Source organism: Eucalyptus grandis, chromosome 4, assembly GCF_016545825.1.
Source record: "Eucalyptus grandis isolate ANBG69807.140 chromosome 4, ASM1654582v1, whole genome shotgun sequence".
Lineage (NCBI taxonomy): Eukaryota > Viridiplantae > Streptophyta > Magnoliopsida > Myrtales > Myrtaceae > Eucalyptus > Eucalyptus grandis.
This window is the reverse complement of record NC_052615.1, coordinates 9,402,236-9,421,848: the sequence shown is the minus strand read 5'-3', so window position 1 is coordinate 9,421,848 and position 19,613 is coordinate 9,402,236. Positions and strand designations below refer to the sequence as shown.

Below are 19,613 nucleotides of genomic sequence, written 5' to 3'. Positions count from 1 at the left end.
TGACTTTGGGTAACTCATTGGGCTTTGATGTAATGATGTGTTGTAAAGCGGCTTTTTAGTGTTTTAATTGTTCCATGGAAATTGAATAATTCAAAAAATAATTTCTTAAAAATGATAATTTATCATTTGAAATAATTAGTTAAGAAAAATGTTATCATCAACAATAGTTGATCTGGCTAACGTGTTAGCTTGCCGCTCATGACACGACTGCATCCGGCAGTGACTGACCGATTATTCCCGCATCACACAATCAAAACAAGGGGCACTGCGAAGGCAAAGCTCTTCAAGACGAAACTCCCCTTCGACGGTGAAAAACAAGAAGAGAGAGCTTCATAATTCCGTGGAGAGACTTTGAACCTCAGGTGAGCGCGGAGGAGGGATGAGCTTTTATTAGCCCATGCCGCGGTTGTGGTCCCTCCGCTTGCCCCACTCGTGGATGCAGAGGTGGGGCTTCCTGATCGCCGCCAGGACGTCCACGGCATGCACCGGCGGGAGTGCCCCAACCATCTCCTCGCGGGTGTCCAGCCTCAGCCCGTCGGCCTTCTCCATGATCGCCAGCATCTGCCTCTCGGACTCATTGAGTGCAATGTCGGCCTCCTGGCCCGGCTCTGCCGTGCAGTCCATCCTCCTTGTGATGGTCACGATTGGCTGGTCGACGATCTTCTCTTCCAGGCTCGCCATCTGCCTTGTCTGCTTCTCCTCTTCTTCGATTGTGCCCTGCAGATGTAAGTACATATATATACGCCGGTGACATGGATGATAGTATGGCAATCAAAACTAGATTTGCCAAAAAGGTGGTTGAATCAATCAGATTGGGATGCATCAAATATCTGTCCAAGCCAAATTAACCCATTTAATTCACATTGATCTATTTCTATAAAAAAAAATTAGTGATCCGTATCCAATCTGATCGGAACCCAACCCAATCTGACTTGTAACTAATTAAAAATGAATTAAATAAAAGAAATTAGGAGCAATATCAATAATAGTAACAATTTTGACAAAAAAAAAACTATAATATCAGCTACTTTTGGCCCAAACAATAAAATTCTTTCAGTAATAAAAGACGATATCTTGTAATGGCATAATTTAGATACATCAATATGGATAATATTCATGACATGCGATTTTATTTGTGATGAAGACTAACTATATTGAATCATGTCAACAGCAAAGAAACAGAACGGGGATTTATCAATTTTAAGATATAACTTTAGAAGGTGGTACAGCATCCATATTCTTCCATGTCAACAACAGGAGTTTGCATACAAAATTCCAGTCTCGAAAACAGGTATCATCGGTGGAATTTCTATCAACTCCATTGATAGTGTGTAAATGAGAAAAAGCTTTACGTGCACCATCACCCCTCGCATCCGCAACCATCACCGCCATCTTCGCCGCATCCCCACCGCCACTGTCGATTGTGAAACAGGACCAATTCGACACCGCCACCGCATTCACCTTCTGAACAGCCGCCATGACCGTTTGCCGCCACCAATTTCTTCGCTGCATTCCACCACCGTCCACCACCGACCAACAATAACAAAGGCGGTGAACCTCCACCGCCTCCCTGAAAACCAACCCTTCACCTCCATAGGTACCACCTGAAACAAGCATCCACGCAATCCATTACCGTACAATATTTAGGGTCAGCAAGAATATATTGAGCCAATTCCTGTCTTCGTACCTGTGAAGCATCGATCCTGGCAAGCTGACTCGCCGAGAACCCCGCCACATCCTCCTGGGCTAGGCAGCGCCCCTTCTCGGCGTTCTCCTCAAAGTGCTCGATGTTCCTCTGGATGAGCAGCCTCCGGTGGTCGCTGCCAAGCCCCGACAACCTCGGCGAGGTCGGACTCCTGGAGGTTCATCCGCTCGAGGAAGCAGCAATAGGAACGTTGTTGATCTGGAGGGAAGCCGTCGCTAGTTGCCATTTGTGAGTGGGGGAGTTCGAATGTAATGTCTTCATGGTCTGTCTTTTGTCTTTTTGGGTAGTGACAAGGATATGTGTAATTTTATAGAGTTTGATATTATTGTCGAGCAAGAGCCGATAAATTTATAGTATTTAAGATACAGTAATATCGAGATTCTGTTATTCAGAAATATACGAGTAATTTTTTCAGTATGATTGATCATATCCATCACATCATATATAAAATATGAAATTAGGATTATCTTCAATATTTGTTTTTAGTTCCCATCTTTATAGGATAATCACAAATGTTGTCCATATCACGTGCATTGGCGAAATAACCATATGTATTCCACATCTTTTCTCATTAAATTGCTCATCACTCGACAACCTTCCGCCCACTCTCTCTTTGCTCTAGCCCTCTTCCAGCAAATTTTCTCTCTCTCCACCTCTCCGGTGACTTGGAGTGGAACGGACGGCAGTTGTGACAGCGGAGACAGGCCGAGTAGGCAGTAGATACTCCATTTTGGTGCAGAAGAGCTTGCATTCATGGGGAAAGTAACGAGACATCTGCGCCAATTGATCTCCAATGGCCAAGGTCCAAAGTGCTTTTAGAATCGAGCCGGATATATAACGTCAAGAAATTATTTCGCGACTCTAGTATAGGTAATGAAATGAATCTCGCGCGCGCCAGCAGATTCCCAGATTATATCGGGTACCTTATATGGTTCATAAGGTAATAGCCCGTGAATCGACGTTTCCAGGACACCTTTTTTTCTGTGGCTTTGTCAAAACATCTAAAGAGAGCACAAGAGCTTCTCCTAAAATGGCCATTGCAAAGCCCTAGTACCATCTTGTCTCGTAAACTTGTAACACTATGATATGACAGTAACAGTAACAGTATGTACATCTTCTCCAGGCACGGACCACCTGGAGCTTGAACACACCGAGAGGTGTCTACAGCAACATCTTCTTCGCCCAAACCTAGAGCTGACAAGATATGGCCTTCAGAGCAAGGACGAAGATGACGGAGTTTCCATTTTATAGCCGCTTGTGGAACTCGTCTGGTGAATCTACGTTGCGAATGATTGGTCTGATTTGGCCTTTTGTTTATTTGAAAAGTTCTATGTCAAGACTCGAGACGAAACGCATGAGACATCGTTGAGCGGAATTGGCCATGTTTCGCTCTTGCAAAGCCGCCAGAATACCAATGGGGCATTTCAGTTTGAGTTGTATCTTTGGCAAATGGATTACAGACGATCTATACCCAGCCGACTTGGGCTGAATCCATGGCGAAGTCACCCGCGGCCATGGCGAAGTCACTGCCGCTGCCCGTGGATTCCCCTAGACCTACAAAAATAGATGACCTGGATTATGTATCTCTGTCGGGTTCCGAGAAAACTTATGGAGTTTTAAGTTTGTAGGTTCACTTCTTCATCTTCTTTTAGACATTTCTCAAGATCAACAGAAATTGATTCTATCGATTGCATTAATAGAACGGACTGCATAAGAGTTTGCTAATTTGACTGGTATTTTGTGTAACCATCCTGTTGCACGCACGATAATGATTAGCACAAGGAAGATGGAATTGACCAAAACTGAGATGAAATCATTTGCCAATTGATATGCCTAGACAGTAACTGCTGCAAATGGTGATATGACTACTCCCCAATTGCTTCATTTGGGCTGGATAGATGAGTTCAAAGCATAGTATCTCTTACTCAGAGTAACTTCGAAGGCAGCACTCGCCATCGCAGGAGAGGTGCGTTTGCTGATGCGCACAGGTGATGTGGTTTATGCGTAGATGTGAAGTTTGTTCGAAAGCCAAAGGTTCTAATTACCTATGTTAGAAAGAAAAGATCAATCCCAAACCCTTTTCTAAAATAATGCCTTCAATGAGCATCTTCAAGAGGCCTAGTTTGAACTTGATGTCAATGGCTCAAACACACCAAAGGAGTCAGCAGTGTCGACTCCTCCCCCATGGCGTTTGGTACTCGGAGTATCGAAAATTACTGTACATCGCCCGCAGGAGTTATGAAAATCATTCTCGAACTGAGGCCTTTTATAAGAAAAGCGATGATGGATGACTACAGCAGTTCATATTGCTGGCATCGAGCGATGACGCTCATCATGTTCACCAACTGAAATCTCCCTCAGTTCATAACGTTTCACTTCCTCCCCCTCGCCGCCGTCGCCATCATCAGAAGCAGGTGCGGATGCGTGAGGGGTTCACGTGCAATGGGAATGGGACATGAATAAGGTTCTCTTTTGCTCTTGCTGTGCATGAGCTCTTCTTTTTGCTTCTCTCTTTGGATGTTTCCTTGCGTAGAAACTGGCATGACGGCAATCACTTTCAAAAAGGCATGTGCATGGCTGGGGTTTCTAAAGTGCACGCATGTCCGAAGGACAACTTTGTTTCCCGCATGATGATCCTTGTCTTTGAGTTCAGAAAAAGGGAACGTCGCTTCTGATTCTGAAAATCAATTTCAAAAGTAAGATATATGGACTCGAAACGACAGCCTTTCAATTCAAAGCACGTCAAAATAGAATGTTTTTTTTTTTCTATCCAAACAGTAATTAGATAACCCCCGAAATACAACTAATGGCTTGGCATTTTTGGTTTAAAAGTACTTTTTTAATCATAGGATAGATATGGGTAGGCCAACTACCTAAAAAATCATAAAATACCCGGCAAATCCTTCGAATTGATTAAGTTCAAACATTTGACCCATAAAACAAGTATAGGTAACTATAACCTAAAATAGTTTGCACGCAATTGCTTGAGTCTTAACGAGTGCTATTAGATGGATATCCTCTTATATCCAAACCAACACGTCGATTATGTCGGGACAAAAGTACCTTGCAACTCCACTTTACATTTTGCTTCATTTGAGATTCTTTTTTTCCCCCTAGGAATGCTAGGAACACCAAGACCCATCCATTGAATTAGTTTTCTAAATAATATGATACTTTATTAGTGGCCATTGAGCTCGTGTCTGTTTAGGACCTAACAGGAATTTATCACATCATTTTGATAAAATCTTTAGATTTTATTTTATTTTTTGTTTGGCAAAAATCTCAAATTATGTTGTAGAAAGCAATGTAATGGAAAAGAATGCTGCCATGCCGTGACTTTAAAGTTGATTTCAAAAGTAAATGAGATACCACATATAGGACCGAGTTTCGATAATATCTATCGCATATACCTCTCTTCCTCAAGATCTGATGCCATTAGATGTCTAGGGTTGCACTATTAACTTGATAAGGTCAATTGTTTATGTGAATTTGCTCTTCATTTGCCACTCTATGAATTCAGTATATTGAAAAATTTGTAAAACTTTAAAAAGGTTTATAAAGTAGGTTTTCGTTGTCTAGAGACTAAGAAGCGGTCACTTGTTTTGGATAGCATATTTGTCTCCCGCATTCACGAGTTTATATATAGGGCAAACTAGGCTGGAAGTTTGGCAATAATAATATTTACCATGCGCTATGCTTTTTTATAATAAAAAAAAATCTTTTTATTGCATAGACTTACAATGATTTCAGTGGTTACCTCTTTTACAGATAGTAAACTAAAAAATCGCATCTATGCGATTAACAATGAAGGTGAGCAAATTCACTCGTTTTAAAAACTAACTTATAATTTACAAGAGCAAGACCAAGAACGCTGGTGACCTTTAAAGTTTTCAAGTCAACGCAAATATCTCCATGGTGATAAATTTGAGGAGTCGTTTCAAATGACTTCTCAAAGGAAAACGACCACTAACACATTTTCGAAATAGCAGGAATTCAAATTTCACAAGACACTTCAGCAATGACAAGATTGGAGTAGATCACAGCTAGACACAGAGTCACGACCATGAAAGCCATATTTCAAACAGCTTGACAAAGCGTGGGCCTTTCACACACGGAACCTACCATGTTCAAGGACCAATCCGGTACCCCATTCATCGAAAGGTTCCCCTTAGGGCTGGCAATGTACCACGGGGCTCGATAACAAGGTACGAGAAGACGCAATGCAAAGAGGCAAAGACTGAAAAGAGAAGACGAGGAAAAAACCTAGCGACCATCACCGCGGATGACTGATTAATCATTATGTTAAGATGAATCGACGCGATGGAAAAGATGCATCGTGCAACGCTTATGCTACGTAACATGCTAACATGACATCAGACGAGTTAGGCATTCTCATTTCCTACACATGAATTTCTTGTCACCCGATTAGCAATAACCAAGAGACCTCGACAATTCAATGACACCATGTGAACATGCCTCGTTGCTATACAATAAGCTCTGTGTCGTTTGGACGGTCCAATAAGAAGGAGAAATACAGGAAATTAGGAAAATCAACATGCTGCAGACCGATCCAAATGACCTGTCCCTCGTGCTTACGCAACGTGCATTTAATGGACGCACAAGAGGATACGCAAACTTTAAAGTAATATAATTTGACCCAGAAAATGGAGGAGGGAGAAGAACAGAAAGAAAATGCACACTGTCCAAATTTCTGCCAAGTAGCCCTTTTGGCAACGTCAATTCTCATCCTCCATCAGTGCCCACCTATAACTTTGGTGCAGAGATTGACTTCTCAAGCTTCTTATATTAATGTCTACCTAAATCTGGTGCCACGTCATTGTCTTCCTAATTCATCTTTCGCAGAAGATGAATGCCCAGATTCCCCCTACCAGAACATCATCATTTTCCATTTTTGCAAGTGGTATTAAAATAAAATAAAAAACATGTCCATAGTCTTACATTTCAAATCTTTCTATCATGTTCTCTTGCGATGTCTCTATCTTAGCAAAAAGAATGAAGATGTTGGATTCAAATTCCAATCAACCTTTGAACCATAGTCTAATATCCCAATGCTTTTTATAATGTTCTATTGTGCTCAATGCCTGCCAGAGTATGGGCTTTCTGGGATCTTTCCTGGTGTTGGGCACGTTTTCTTGCATCCAAGTCCAAGGAAATATAGATTATCTAAACTAAAAACCTCAAAGCTGGTAGCTGGATCTTCTTTTAAAGACTTTAGCAGCAAAATGGACGGAAACACCATGTCCACACTGCACCAGTTCTCATGTCAAAACATGCTGGCGTTCACATTTAACTGCAAATGAGGAACTCCTCATTGAATTGCGTCTATCAAATAAACCATGTGGACCTAAAAGCTAGCCGGAGAGATGCAACTACCTTAAACATTGACTAACTCAATCTGACTTATCAAAGTCAGCACAAAAAATAAGAGGTGTACTCAAAACTTCAAAAGGAACTTACCTGAATGAAACTACTAAACAAGCTGCAGAGTAGAAAATTCTATATTGCTTTTCAAGAAAATTCTGCACATGGGTGGACTTTTATCATAATCTAAGAGCTTATCCCTTTGAGGTCACTAAAGAAATCGATCTCAAATTTTCTTTTACACAGTATTTGTGTGAGAGAAAAAAAGGGCAGGTTCGCCATTATTCTTGTTCATATGAAAAGGAAGGCGTAGCCAACTACATCAACAAGCTAAGACAAAAGACTTTTCCCTCTTGAACTCCAGTTAGTAGCAAGAGGACACAAAAGAAGATAACGTCCAGACCCAGACTCCACCAGTTTTCAGGTCAGGTTTGCTGGTCAGAACATGCTTGTGTTCAAGTTTAACTGGAAATTAGGAACTCCAAAATGTAGGATCGAGTACAGTATTGAATAAACTACAATGGACGTAAATATCTGGAGAGCCAAAGTGTAGAAACATTGACTACCTCGATCCCATTGATCAAAGTGAAAACACCAAAAATAAGATTTCTGTTCAAATAAAGTTACTGCAATAGCAAAATGAGCTGCAGAGCAGCTTTAACACATTGCATTTTCGAGAATTTTATGCAAATGGGAGGACTTTTAGAGCTTATATGCTTATCACTTTGAGATTGATACGAATGTCAATCTCAAATTTTCCACCACACAGTACTTATGAAATACAAAAAATGGCCTGCACCATGCCTGCCATTTGTAATGTTGATATGAAATAAGGCAATGCCAAACATTGCAGAGAGCTTAGAGCCTAAGATATAAGAAAGTTGCATATTCACTCTTGGTACTTCCTTGTTGGATACAAGAATAGCACTGAAATTATATAATAACAGTTAATGCCCCATCTAAGTACACCCCAAAAAGAAAAGCACATCAAAAAGGATAATATGATACAGAAGCTTAGCAAAGAAAAGGAGAGAGGTAAAAGCATACCCATTCTCTCCTCCCTCTCTATTCACTATCAGATGGCAAATACGAAGAAGATGTTGCTGCCTCCTTCATCAAATTCCGCAGTCCAGGTTTCAATTCCCTATTACAGAATTCATCATATTCTCCTTTGTCACCGCCTTTCTTCTTAACTTCCACTACCACCAAAGATGGTGTCAATTCAAATATCTCGGCAGCAATAGTTAATGGCCCCTTCACTCCCTCCCTCGACCCCTCCAAGCTCACCCTGCAGTCCTTCTTCCTTACGGTGAAACTGACCAACTTTGCAATCTCCTCCAATTTCAATAAAATCTGCGAAACCGGTGCCCCCGACACAAATCTCGTCTGGTCTCCTGCTTCCTCAAACAAACCCGACAAATCGAAACCCCGAGAGAACGATATGATATCGAACGCGTTCAAGCTCGCGGGTCTCGGCAATGTCGTGACTTTCCTCCGCATCTCCACCTCGCTATCAGACTCGGACAAAGACTGGTCCGACGAAGAACCCATGTCGTCCTCCTCCCCATCCTCCACACTGCAGAGCTTATCGTCCTCGATGTAGAACTTGATATGCTTAAACCCTTTCTTGAACCACCTATTCTCCATTACCACCGGAATCGTGATCCGGGTATCCGGGTTCGTGTCCAAGAGCCTCGTGAGCAGCTTAGATAGCTCGGTCGAGAACCACCTGGGACACCGAAACTCGCCCTTGTAAATCTTCTTATACATGGCCATGATGTTCTGATCGTGGAAGGGCAAGTAACCAGCCATCAGGACAAACAAAATCACACCACAAGACCAAATATCGACCTTAGCCGCATCGTAGCCCTTCCTAGCTAGCACCTCAGGGGCAACATACGCAGGGGTTCCGCAAAACGTATGAAACAAACCATCCTGCCTAATTTGGTCCGACACCGCGCTAAGCCCAAAATCCGAGACTTTGAGATTGCCATCCTCGTCAAGAAGCAAATTTTCGGGCTTCAAGTCCCGATGGTACACGCCCCTGGCGTGGCAGAAGGAGACGGCGGAGATCAATTGCTGGAAGTACTTACGGGCGACCTCCTCGCGGAGCCGGCCCTTGGCGACCTTGTTGAAGAGCTCGCCGCCGCGGACGTACTCCATGACGAAGTAGATCTTGGCCTTGGTGGCCATGACCTCGAAGAGCTGGACGATGTTGGGGTGGCGGACGCGGCGGAGGATGGAGATCTCGCGCTTGATGTGGGCGATGAGGCCGCCCTTGAGGATCTTCTCCTTGTCGATGACCTTGATGGCCACGCCCTCCCCGGACTCCACGTTGCGGGCGTAGTACACCTTGGCGAAGGTCCCGTGGCCCAGCAGCTTCCCGACCTCGAACCGCCCGAGGAGGAGGGGCTGCCCGTCTTTCTTGGAGCCGGAGGTGGACCTGGCGGCGGCGGCAGAGGAGGAGGAGGAGGAGGAGGAGGAGGCGGCGGCGGGGGTGGTGCCGGTGCCCGCCATGGATGATGGGGATCTTGTGAGGAAGCAGGAGGAGGAGGAGGAGGAGGAGGAGGAAGAGGATGGTGGGTAGGTAGGGTTTGGGGAGGAGAGGTTCAGCGGATCATCGCCTTGGGAAGGCGACGAGGGATTCACTGTTGGGTGGGGGCGTGCGGTCTTGTTCTTGTTCTTGTTCAGATGTTCGTGAGGGTTCGATGGGTTTCTTGATTTTCTTGAGTGGCGTAGAGAGAGAGAGAGAGAGAAAGTGATGATGTTGTTAGGTTTTTTTTCAGGTTTGTGGGAGAAGAGAGATGATGTCTTTAGGTTCTTTTTGGGGTTTGGGGGAGGAGAGAGATGATGATGGTTTGAATTTGGCATTTTTACATGCGTTGGGGAGGTATATTCTTATTGGGGCTCCCCCCTATTCCCTGTATTTTGATTTTGATTTTGAATTTTTTTCTTTTGTCTCTTCAATTTTGTTTTATTCATTTCCTCTCTCTCTCTCTCTCTCTCTCTTTCTTTTTCTCTTTGCCGTTCATTCCATGACCGTGCTTTGCCGTCTTTGGGTCAATTTTCTGATCCTAGTGCCTTGGAAGAATGATGGGAAAGGGGGTAAACCGAAAATGATATGGGGGAAAAAGGTTGGTGTCATTAGATCGGTATAAAATCTCGAATCGAAAGGAAAATATTTAACGTTTTGTGCAGAGTGCAATTAGAATATAAAAAAAAGGGTGATCAAATTTTAAATATCTTGAATTCGTGTAATTTAAGTCTTTCCGGTAGCTTTCCCAATCAATTTTGTGAGCATGGTGTGATAGATATCTGATGTGACATCATTTTAATTACTTTAAATGGACAGAAAAGAAAACCCAAAAAACAGTAACGAGGAAAAGCCAAAAAAAAAAAAATCAAAATCAAATAAAGGTGCGTACACACAGGGATTTTGCTCCTTGGTCCTAAGTTTTTTTTTTCTTTTTTCTTTTATTTGGAACTTTTTTTTGTTCTTCTCCATTTTTTTATATTTTGGCTATTTTGTTTTTATTTTACTAACCCATTTTCTAACTCGACACCAAGTCAAAGCTACAAATGTCGGCCTTATGATGTGTCACACTTATAGCCGGACGAACTTAATTGTATTCCATGCCATTACTTGGTGATCGCATTGGCATCTTTTTTGCTAGGAACATAATTGATGTGATTTTTATGCTATGCCCACTTTTCTACTAAGGAAAAATTCGAAGGCTATTGTAGCAATTCGATCTGGACGGTTATCTCTTCAGCCATTCTCTTCTTATATTACTTCTTTTTTGACTAGTCATGTCCCAAACATGCAATGTTTCTAAAAGAATGTAAATGACAATATTGAATAATTTTCTCTTAATAGAAAAAAATTATATTTTTGGACAAATTACGTTATACTATTATTAACTTATTGGATAGATGGATAGTGGAGAAATGACCTAAATCTGAGGGTACCCGTGCATAACTTGTTACAGTGACTCAACTTTCTCAATCTTTCTCAATCATCTCCACTTAAAACTTTGAGTGGCTTCAATTTTAAACTCTAATAAATCTTAAGGGCTTTATGATAGAATATTTCAAGATGTTTTCGAGATTTTCTAAAATTTAAAGTTTTTAATTTAAGGGAAAGTAAGATAAAAGTTATAAGTAGTTTCTTTCCCTCTAAACAAGCCCTACTTCATAAGATTTTTCAAACTCCCCCGTTAGTCACATTTTTCTTAAGGCGGGGTCCAGGTGTCCAAAATCAAGGTTTCCAAGTTGAATTGACTTTCGAAAATGAATCACCCCTTTATAAAGCTTAGATCATTCTTTAAACGTGAAATGTAAATTATTGTTGAAGATGAGAATATATCTTTTTATTGATTAATTTTCCTAAACAGTGCCGAAATGTAGAAAATGAGAAAAAGGCTTTTCAGTAGCTCCTTTTCTTAAATAAAAAAAAAAATAATAATAATAATCTAGCCCATAATCTTCATCTGCAGAAAATCGGCCTAGGATATTATTCGTGCTTCACTCCGATTCCCATTCTCATATTGTACGTATCACAAAGCATTGCTAGTTTCAGAAAATAAATGCAGAAAAAATATTTTCAGTGCATCTAAGATCATAATTAAAAAAAAAAAAACTAATCTGCAAACATTTTTTTTTTTGAAAATTTCCAGAAATTTCGCCGGAAAATCGACATCTGCATTGCTTAGAAGTCATAGTAAATTGGATTTAAGTCCAAGAAATTAAATAGGGAGAAAAAAGGATGAAGAGTCAATTTGGTTCCGGATAAGATTGCTCTTTCCCCAACAATTTCTAATAGCCACAAGAACACCGTCTGCAAAAAAAAAAAAAAAAAAAAAACGTCGCTGACGTGGCGCGTATCGGAGGAATTACGCGAGTGGGGGACACCTCCACCCCGCCTCTGACGCCATCGCCCGCAACGGCTATTTCCTACTTTGGAAAGGGAAAAAAAAAATCCGGAATTTCCCCCTATTTTCCCGGACCGGGGGGCAAAAGGGTAAATTCGCCCCTCCCTCGAGCTGACAGTCAACGCCCCCCCATCATCTGACCGCCACGCTTGATCCACCTGTCGCCACGCGGTTTCGTGCGTCGGACGTCGGCGTGCGCGCGCGATGTTCGTTCGAGCTCGGGGGGGATCTCCGCCGTCCGTGAGGTCAGGCGTTGACGTCACGGCCGACCACGTGGCGCGCACGAAGGAGGGGGCGGGGGTGGGCTGGACTCGCACGTAGGGGATTCTGACCGTTTTTTCAAAAGGGGGACTGGCGAGTGGGCGGCCTGGGGCGGTCCGCGATGCTTGCGTAGCGGATCCGGATCGCCCGCCCGTTTGAGGGGGTGGTTTGGAAAGTCAACGCGATGGTCGGCCGTGATTTGGCGACACGTCAGGAATTGAGCGTATTTTTTTAAAAAGTCAAGGAAAAAAGAAACGGAGGGCGTTAAAAAGCCTCGAAACCGTTGGAAATCAAAACTTCAAAGTACGGAAGTTTCAAAATCAGAACTTTGGGAATCGAAACGTTGAGAAAATTTTAAATAAGAATATAAAGGATATATTTTTTTCAAATAAGAATTTAAATTGGACATTATTTTAAATAAAAACCTATATTTATTAGATCATTTCAAATAAGAATGTAAGGTGGTTGAATAGTCTTAAATCCAAGCAAGGGCGCATAGGGCAAGGGTGACCTTTGCTTGAGTCCGGCAACCTTCGCTTGGCCGATGGAGGAAAGAGAGAAAAGGGAAAAGGAAAAAAAAAGTTGAAAAGTGAAATGCCAAAATGCCCTTCGACTGATGAGATCGGGCTATTTTTTTAGATTAAGATGGCCACTTTGAGCCATTATTTAAGAAAATAAAGATACTTTATATTCATATTTGAAATAATATCCACATTTGAAAAAATTATGGCACTTTAGGGCATTATTTGAAATTTTTCCGAACGTTTCTTCACAATATATGCTCATCACTTATTAACAAGTTCGAATTAAAAGATGCTTGCGAATATGTAATCTTTGATGCATTCGTCCTTTTGTCATGTTATAATCAATACATTGAAATGAAAATAATTCTTTCTTAAACTCCGTTTTTTTTTACAAAAATGTTACACTTTCTTTTAAAAAAATTCCAGAAAACCGTTTTTCAGTAAAATAAATCTAACCTCACCCTCACCATGGAAACCCTCATGTGATTAGTCCTTGTTGAGTACCACAAATAGTATTCGACGTACAACCCGATAATTATTAGAGCTAGCGAGTCTTCTTAACAAGTGCCCACGGAGCATTTTGTAATTGAATTCACTTTAAGACTCTGTTTGTTTTGTAGAAATCAATTTCCAAGAATTTTGTTATTATTTTTCAGTGTTTAGATCGTTTAGGAATGTCAACGGAAAATCAATTTCTAGAAAACATTTCCACAATTGGATCATTTTTGTGAAAAAAAATTAAGCAAAAAGAACCTCGAAAAAAAGTTCAAAAATTAAAACGCAAAAAGAAAACTATTATCTACCACAAACGGATTTCGCTAATCAAGGAGAACTTGTATTGACTGAGAACAACTTACATTTATAATGGTGATAAACTTGATTTATCTATGTTAAAGTGAATAAATCCGTGGTTAATCTTATTTGTTCATGGTAGATTTTTATTTCAAGAAGACACAACTTCAAATAAGCTAATATTTTGAACTTATTTCTAAGAAAAATAACTTTATAGTTACCAAAAGCATCTTACTTTTTACCGAGAACAAGTTGTATTTACCGAAAGCAAGTTACCTATACTTTAAATGGAAGAAAACCTTATTTGTTTTTGATAGATGGAACTTGTTCTTGGTAAATGCTAGTCGAACCTCGCCGGCTAAGCCCACCGGCCTTTTAACCCTTATGCCCCTTCTAGTATTTTCTTTGGCTACTTTTCAGCCTTTTTTTTATAAAAAAAAATAACTTTTTAATCTAATTTTAATTAAACTTCAGAGAAAAATTGGATCCATTTGGTCATCATTGCTCTCTTCATTAACATAATGGTAGCGTAAGAATGAGAAAATTAATTAAATTCATGTCAATGTTGTCTATAGATCAAATTATATGAAACTAATAGAGGCACTCGATTAATCAGATAAATTTTAAAACTTAATTGCATAAATTGAAAGTTGTAGGATATTATGATATTTTGGTGACAAGTTTTACGATTTTGATTGCACTTATTTCTTTTAAAAATCTACTAGTGAGAGTGGGGCCAATAGCTCATTGTTGTGACTTAGAATGATTGGTTTTAGGTGGGCTGATTCTCACTCTAGAACCGGACAATACAAGATCAGTTCTCAGTTTGCGAAATTGAAAAGCAACCATGTTCACCAGGAACAAGTGCTGTTCTTTTATTTTCTATTTTTTTTTTCCGATTTCTTCTATATCTTGCCTAGTGCATAGTAGATGGACATCCACACGTATATAGATACAAAACATACAAGAAACTTCAAAAATTTTGCTCTAATACAAAGCACACAACTAAATCACAGAAACCAACATCGTCTAACAACTAAATTACAAAATCGATTCATTAGCGCAACAAACTGATTATTGTCGGTTCCAAATTTGTGAAATTAAGAGCTGGATCAATTCTTACGAGAATCACCCAAAATTAGTAAGTCAGATCCGGTTTTGTTTCCGAATGGGATCCTAAATGACGCGCACCCCTAACTGTGACGAGGACTAAAGCTAATTTGATTCGCTTGCAAAATGGACCATACATCTCATGAGATGAGTGATTGATTATTCACTCCACATAATTAACAACTTATTTTATTCTTGCAATGCAAAAAGTTCACAACCAGCGGGGCCCAGGTACACCCTCAAATCCCAATTTCTTTGTATTGCGCTGGGCTCGATGTTTTTCCTAAGCCTTTGACAATTGCATCCTGGTGTCCGCCGAGTTTGCACCATCATGGAAAGCATCAAAAAGTGGATTACCAGACCCACTTCTCAATTAAAAGTACGCAAAGCAGCGCTTTCATGACTTGTCCCAAGACTTGGTGCTGAGTCTATTTGAAAACACACAATGTGTGGACCACTTAGGGGAGGCAAATGTGGTCCTATTGCCAAGCCCGGATCTGGTTGGACGGCTTCCTAAATTATTGAATCTCTACTGTCCCTAGAAGTTCCTAGAAATGAAAGTCGTCGTGTCGTACCGTGCCAACGGATTTCACCTCCTTATTATTGGCCATGCTCTTCATCAAGGAATCGCCACGGCTGCAGCACCTTCCGTAGCAACCTTTATAAAGCAGCCCCCTAGTTTACTTATGTAAATGGGACCCCGTACATCTGTAACAGTCACAATGGTATTGTTGAAATTTGCTTGAACATGAAATACGATACGATTACGGAGTAAAGTATGACTGTATTGGATGGCGGTTTCGTCTACTTTTATTAGAAAACTATTTCTACATATTATCCGTTTTTCTTTAGTAAGTAAGGTGGCTTATATTAGGATTCGGCGCATGATTACAAGGAATTTGAAAATAAAAACAAGAAGAGAAATCGAGACATAAGGTTTTTATCTCAATTCACCCACTAAACTAGGACTACGTTTAGTAGAGGATTCCATTATAGTCAACACCTCGAATCTCTCTACTATATCCTTCAATTACAAGAAAAAAAAATTATATATATACAATAAGTATTCATGTGCCTATACCTAAGCTACTAAAACAATATAGGCTGAAATTATAAAAACTTCTTTAGCGGCTTCGAGGCACTATCTCGCAACCCCACCTCTTTATCAAGTAGTGGGACCTCCGTGCCATCTTATCGATGGGGAGTATGAATCACACCCTAACAGCTTAGAAGTTACAACGTTTGTTGTGACAATTTGTAATGTTAGAAACAGATTACCTTGTGCTTGGGTCAAAGACGCGCGATGGATTGAAAGGAATTGAATTCGAGAAAATGACAAGTCCTCGAGCGATCAAAATCAGACTATTGGATAAGATGAGATGGTGTGGAGAAACACCTGGACAAAATGGTTGAGGTTTTAGGGGAGGGCCACTTTCTGGAGCGACCCCATGACAAAGTCCTACACAATTGAGTCGTCTTTGAAAGCTTGTAAATGGGCTGATGTTGTCGTTCAAACTCTTAGATATAGGTCTTATCATGTATTGTATTAACCTTCTTCTTAATTTGGGAAAACTTAACTAATTTCGGAAAACCTCGCCTGGTTGCAAATGGGTGGTGTGGATTGAAATCGTTCGGGAGGGGACATGAGGAGATGGGGGGCAGGCGGTAGGTAGATCTCTTGAACGAAGGAGAGATGCTAGACGAAGTCCATTGATGACGAATTTTGGATCTCGAATGCGCGATCAAGATTGTTCAAATACCCAAAGAGGAATCTGACCATGTAGCTGAACAAATTGGCAAATCAGCGACTGTCGTTTCTCCTTATCTCTGCATAAGAGTGCTTCAAAAGGTAAACTGATATCACCTGGTAAATTTCGGCGACCTGCTCATCATTATTCTTCAAATTCTAACAGTCTTGTTTGGAGAATAAGAGGCATTCCAATGATGTGGCATAGCTCATTCAAAAGCTGGATCTGTGTAAGAAAGCTGGGCATTGGACAAATTTTTGAAAAGCTAAGCTGACATTTATGTTGACGATATATCACCCCTCTAACCGGTGGAAAGAATGTTCAAACATTCTCCCAACTTCAAGGAGTTGGGCTGGGCTTAGTTGAAGCCCAAATCACATGAAGGCCTCTAAGAGAAACATCCCATGTGGCTATTTTTTGCCATTTTCATTAATTGATTCTCCTCTCTTCATTAATCACAATTTAATAGAAACTCTACGTATTTAATAGAAGAATTTTTCTTTTTACTATATCATAAGAACACAATATAGATGAGAGATAGAAAATTGTATTGAAATTATTTTATAAGGAAATCAAGACATAATAGGGAATGTATGAAATAAAGGTCATATTACGTCTGTGATAATTGCTCCCAAAATTTAATCACCTACTTATGTAAATTTTTATCACCCAATGAAACATTAATATAATAGTGTACTTATGCTACTTAAATTTAAAGGAACATTCTAAATAAGAGTTTAAAGTGGATATTGTTTCAAATAAAGGCTCGAAGTACTCTCATTTTCTTAAATAAAAACTAAAAATGAACTTTATTTCAAATAAGAACTTAATTTAACTAGTTGTTTGAGAAAGGAAAATTTCATCTTTTAATTATTTTAGTTTTTCCCTTTTCTGTTTTTTTTCTTTACCAAAAAAAAAAAAAAAAAGTAACATAGGAGGGAGGGCTCCCTCCCATTTGTGGCCGCCGTCCTATCGCTAGTAGGGCGACAACATTAGCTAGGGGATTGCTAGCATCTCAATGAGGGCTAGCGTCTCTGACGAGAGGCGAGGGCTAGAGACAGGAGAGGGCAATGACCCTCTCCTAGATCTGGGCGAGGGTCGCCCACCCTTCCCAACACTCCCTAACATAGGCGGCGAGGTCTAGGGGTGCTGGGTGAGGGCAGTCGACCCTCACCTAGATATGGGAGAGGGTCATCGCCCTTCTCATCTTTGGCAAAGGCTTGCTAGCCTTTGCCTCTAGTCGGTGGGGTTGTTGGTGTGGGTCACCGACCCTCGCCCAGTCTTGGTGACCCCACCATCCATCACCGTTGCCCCACTAGCAAGCTGCGCCACAAAGGGCTCACCTTGCCTATGTTTCTCCATTTTTTTTAATTTTAATTTAATTTTAATTAAATTTAAATTGTATTCGGAAAATAATATTCCCGATCAATCGAAATTTTTTTCCCAGCTAGCGAAAGCCGGTAAGGCTAGGCTCTTTTTTTTTTTTTTTAATCGTCCTATTCAATTCCTACTCTACACTCACTCTCACTCTCAGACTTTTGTCCTGCCTCTTGCAAGGCGTGAGAGTCAAAACCCACTCCTGAAACTTACGCGTCCCCACCCATCCCTCCCGAGAAGACTAGGCTCTTATTTGAAACAACCATTAACACTTGAGGGCATTTATTGAGACTAATATAGCCACATCATGTCCTTATTTGAAACAAGATCCACCTCGGATCCTTATTTGGAATTTCCCTAAATTTAGTTATATTAAGATGATCCAAATGTTCCGTGTAGTTTTTTTTTTTGTTGGTAAAAACACATGTTTCATGTAGTTTAAAAAGGAAAATTTGTCAAAAAAGTCATAAACTTATTATACAACAATTAATTCATTCTTAAACATTTTAATTGCATCACTTTAGTCCTAAACCTTGTAATAATTTATCAATTTAATCATAAACATTTCAATTATGTCAATATAACTCTAGACTTTTTAATGATTTGTTGATTTGTCAGTTTAGATATTCTACCAAATTTTAGCCGAAAATTATTGACGTGATCATTTAGTCAGCACCATCTGTCATACATGGCATGCTAATGTTGACATTGACAGTTTTTGTAATTTTTAAATTTCTTTATATATTTTTTCTCTTTTTCCCTTCGATGGCCATCGCTAGCCTCCCTTGTTGGATCTAGCGAGGGCAGACCTCCCCAGGTCTAGAGGTTTGGCAAAGGCTATCCGCCCTTGGGCAAGGTCGACTATCACTTGAGGTTGGCAAAGGGAAAAAGGAAAATTAAAAAAAAATACAAAAATTGTCGATATCAACACTGATTGTGCCATGTCAAATAAATGACATTGATTGAATCGTCACGCTAGTGATTTTCAACCTAAATTAGCTAAAATGACTAAATTGGTAAATAGTTAAAAGGTTTAAGACTATATTGATTGAGAAATAACTATGTAAAGAAGCTCCTTTAGATAAACTCAACCCGCTTTCTCTTTTCCCCCCACCTCTCTTTGATTCCCTTTTTCTCTTCCACTACAAGCTCCCTCGATTGAGAAATAACTCTTAGTCAAAGGGGGCTCCATATTCTCAATTTGAATTGAGATTTTCTCTTCCGACTTGATTTGGAAGTATTTTATTATTTTCATCAGTTTTTTACTTTTTCTTTGCTCACCGTTAATGCTCTTCTTTACTCGCTAAGCGTATTTTCCACTTCCATTATTAGGAATAAACCCACTACTTCAAATCCTCTAACCCAAGAAGTTCAATAGGATCGAGGAGAATGCGATGAGTTCATGCGGCATTGGAAGTGGTTATATGACTTCTCCAAATTTTGAAAGCTCTTCTCTCTTGATCTCAATCTAGATATGTGATCTCTTCTTTCTCGTTCTAGATTTAGATCTAGGAGTTCCTTAGAGGCATTTGTGTGCTCGTTCAATCTCTTCTGATCTAAATCTAGATCTGAGAGTCTATTCAACTTAATTTCAATATCTCCATAAAGTGATAGTATTGAGGACGCTGAACTTAAACATGCATAGCTCATTAAGCAAGGCATGACTATTGGAGAAGAAAATTATAGTGTGTGCTAATCACTTATGATGATGCAAGATTCGATAATCGGCCATCATTGGTTCTGTTTTAATACCAAGATAGGTCTATTCTTGTATGATGACAAT

At 40.2% G+C, this 19,613-nt stretch overlaps 1 protein-coding gene across 1 annotated transcript; it reads right to left on the bottom strand.

Moving 5' to 3' along the window:
* Window positions 1-7,784: 7,784 nt before the first annotated feature.
* LOC104440893 (CBL-interacting serine/threonine-protein kinase 12) lies at window positions 7,785-9,935 on the bottom strand. The gene has a single exon (XM_010053880.3). It carries the CDS (start codon window positions 9,602-9,604, stop codon window positions 8,153-8,155), a length of 1,452 nt encoding a protein of 483 aa, XP_010052182.2. The 5' UTR covers window positions 9,605-9,935; the 3' UTR covers window positions 7,785-8,152.
* Window positions 9,936-19,613: the final 9,678 nt, after the last annotated feature.